The following is a 3,325-nucleotide window of genomic DNA, read 5'->3' on the forward strand; positions in this document are numbered from 1 at the left end:
AAACATAGAAAATGAAGTTCAAGGTCAAATTTACGGTCACCAGTATTTGACCCCCTTCATCCTGAACAACTTTTGTCTGAACAATTTTTTTGTACAATATCGCTATTCTGAGATTTTTTGGTAAATAGATTAAAATGGCCCACCCTGTATATAAAATATTCCAATTTAGGTTTTCATCGGCACATTTATAGTCGCAACGAAATGTAGGAAAGTGGTTTGCATGATGATCGATGATGCGGATCCCGTCGCGGGGTCATCGAATTGTATTTAAATAGTCGGAATATATGGGAATGTTTCAAGTGTGCACGATGAATATCCGTGTGGTCCACCCCTCTGGAATATTTTGATCTTGAAAACCGATAATTTTCATAAATGTTCATGATCAGAATTTTTCTTTTCTAAGTCTTTGAGTAGCAACTCTGTTCGTATTACCATATTTTCCTACAATTCCAGCCATTGGCATCTTTTATAAAAATGCATTCTTCTGTTATAGGAAAATCTATGGTGAAAGAAGTACAAGGATTTTATTGTGAAAAATGCCGTCGTTTTATGCTTTTACCCGAGGACATGGCTTCTCATTTACGCACCATTACTCATTATCGAAACTTCGTTCAAGAAGTGAAAGCACTAACAACAGCAGCCACTGCTGAAGCAGAAAAGCTGCAAACGAAAGAAGAATCTGATGTAAGCAATACAGTTCATATTTAATCACATTTGCAAAAAGTTAGAAGTTTTTACAACTTTCCAAAAGTAAAAGTAATAGATAAGCGCATCTAATTTGTTAGCTAAGTAGTTACTGAATTTACAGCAAGTTTGATTTAGAAAGCAGTGAATTAGATGGAAAATTCCAAAAGAAATATTTGTATATTGTGTACCTTTGTGAACACGATAATTTACGTAACAAGGGTATGATTTACAAGATTACCACCAGCCCCCTGGAACTTTGAGTTGAAAACGTACAATGTGCTATGCAGTTGGCCTATAATCGTTGCAAATGCATGGCAAAATAATTACGTTGAATTTAATAACACATTAAAGTAATTGACTGACAGTGGGAAATGCCATTTTAAGGGACGATATCAAACTGAAATGTTGTGGCAACGGCGTTACATATAAAGTGCATATGTATACTGCCGTACAAACCAAAAAGATACGTAAGTCCAATCTTACTCGAACTGAGATAATCGAGAAAAACTGTTTGCCCAAAGAACTCTAATATTGAATCAAATTTTGAATTATTAAGAAAGGCTGCCTGGGTAAAAACAATGTGCTTCTTCATATTTTGGAATAAAAAATGGATTTTTAAATAATTTTTATTAGAAAATGGACTTGCGATGTTTTACTAGTCCCTGAAAGTCAAAAATACAAGGCAAAAATAACACAAAAGTCACTTGCGGACGATGCCTTTGGCGAAAAACTGGAGCGCAGTCTTAAAATACAACAAAATGTACGTAAGGGACACTGGGTACTGAGTGACTGTTCCGAACTTACCCGAACGATCGTTGCTAATGTACAGCCGAATTTAGTGTGGACTTACCTCCCGTGGATTTCTTATCAGAGTCCGAGCTAATTCACAAGTTTAAACATACGTAAGAGCAAGCGATTCTTTTCGTTTGTAAATTCACTCCGCGTCACGGTCACTATTACAACGTAAAAAAGACGCAAAGTTCTTAAGGGCATATGATACTTCGTTGTGTGGGCAATCGGGTGCATTTCCCCCGGCTTTTTCCCACAAAAATGAAAATTTTTAAAAACTGAATTCGGAGATGCTATAAAATATCATAACGGACGTCCCCGGGCTCTTTTTTGAGGGATAATAACAAAAAAAGTTTATTGTGCTAAATACAAATTTTATGCACGTGCATTATTTTCAGATTATGTCGTTTTTCATCTCTGCCTTTCCGATAATTTGAAAATTATTTATGAAATAAACTTTTGATTACCTGCAAACAAGGTTAGTTCCGGGAGATTAGTTACTATGTTTATTTGTAAGTCCAAAATTTTCGGAAAAAAATATTGTGTAGTTTGAAAGTAACACACGGGTGAATTATAACACACATAACATCGCAATATGCACGCACGTTAGCAATATAAAATTTTTTTTGATAAAAAAAAACACCAAAAAAGTGTGCGGAGACGTCCGTTAGCATGTTCGTTATCATTTCCCAGATTTTGAAGACAAAATATTTCTTATCCTAGAAAAAAGCCGGGGGGATCGAACACTGAAAAAATCGATACTAATTACTAAGCGCTATGCAAATTAATCACATTTTGCTAAATTAAAACTTTTTTGAATTAACCTACAAAAAAAGTGTGTGGGGGCGTCCGTTAGCATATTCGCTATCATTTCCCAAATTTTTAAGACAAAATATTTATTCTAAAAAAAAGCCGGAGAACCTAAAACTGGGAAAATCGTCAAATTTTCTAAGTATCACATGCCCTTTAAGGTTCTTTTTTATGTGTATGCTGTTGACGTATTACATGCCTTGTACAACTTTTAGGGGACGGAAAGTGCTTTGCGTATCCTTTTCTGTTGTGTTATTCAACTTTTTCGACTTTCCTCATTTATAAACAATTATTTTTTGCAATAAATATGAATAATCATTTTTATTAACGTAGTTAGATGCAGCTATCTCTTACAAATCCAACGATATCAAAAACTCATTGTTCATAAAAATGTCACTTATGTATCTTTTTAGTTTGGGCGGCATTATATCGTTTTGCTTTTAAAGTTTTTCTTTCAAAAAATATTATTTTCTTTTTGTTAATATTAACTGTGAATAATGGATATTATTTAATATTATCCAAAACAACGTATTTGCACTTCAGAGTATAACAAATATCTTAATATATTCTCAAGTTTAAAAAAAATGAACTAAAATTACACATGGTAAAGAAATTTAATTAATTTTAATTAATTCATTTAAAAAATTGCTATTCGGCATAACACTTCATGAAATTTAGCTTAAGATTTAAGACGAAAAAGGAAATTTCATTATACTTGTTTTTAAATTAAACGTAAACCGAAGGGTCTTATTCTACAAAAGATATCGCCACATAAGAACCTAGGTTTCAGAATAATTTACAAATTGTTATTTTATCCATTTTACATTGATAACCTTTGTAAACGCAAAATTTGGGTTAGGAGAAGAGTCAAGTGTTGGAATAACGTGCGTTTTTTTCATAAGCAAATAATGAGATCCTTTAATAGGGTAAATTTTTGTATTGTTTTTTAAAAGTGGTTAAAAGCACAAAAGTGTTAGGACTGTCAGGATGATAGTCCTAAAGTTTTTCATTTGAAACGAGATTATATTTACACGTACAA

General features: G+C 32.8%; 1 protein-coding gene across 1 annotated transcript in view; it reads left to right on the plus strand.

Annotated features, from left to right (window-relative positions):
- Positions 1-3,325, plus strand: part of LOC117177565 (zinc finger protein on ecdysone puffs) — a 33,346-nt gene that overhangs the window by 17,949 nt on the left and 12,072 nt on the right. Inside the window, exon 9 of the mRNA XM_033368382.1 lies at positions 494-684. Within this exon, the coding sequence (XP_033224273.1) occupies positions 494-684 (191 nt within the window). The remainder of the gene's footprint in view (positions 1-493; positions 685-3,325) is intronic.

The sequence above is a fragment of the Belonocnema kinseyi genome, chromosome 7 (genome assembly GCF_010883055.1).
Source record: "Belonocnema kinseyi isolate 2016_QV_RU_SX_M_011 chromosome 7, B_treatae_v1, whole genome shotgun sequence".
Taxonomy (NCBI): Eukaryota; Metazoa; Arthropoda; class Insecta; order Hymenoptera; family Cynipidae; genus Belonocnema; species Belonocnema kinseyi.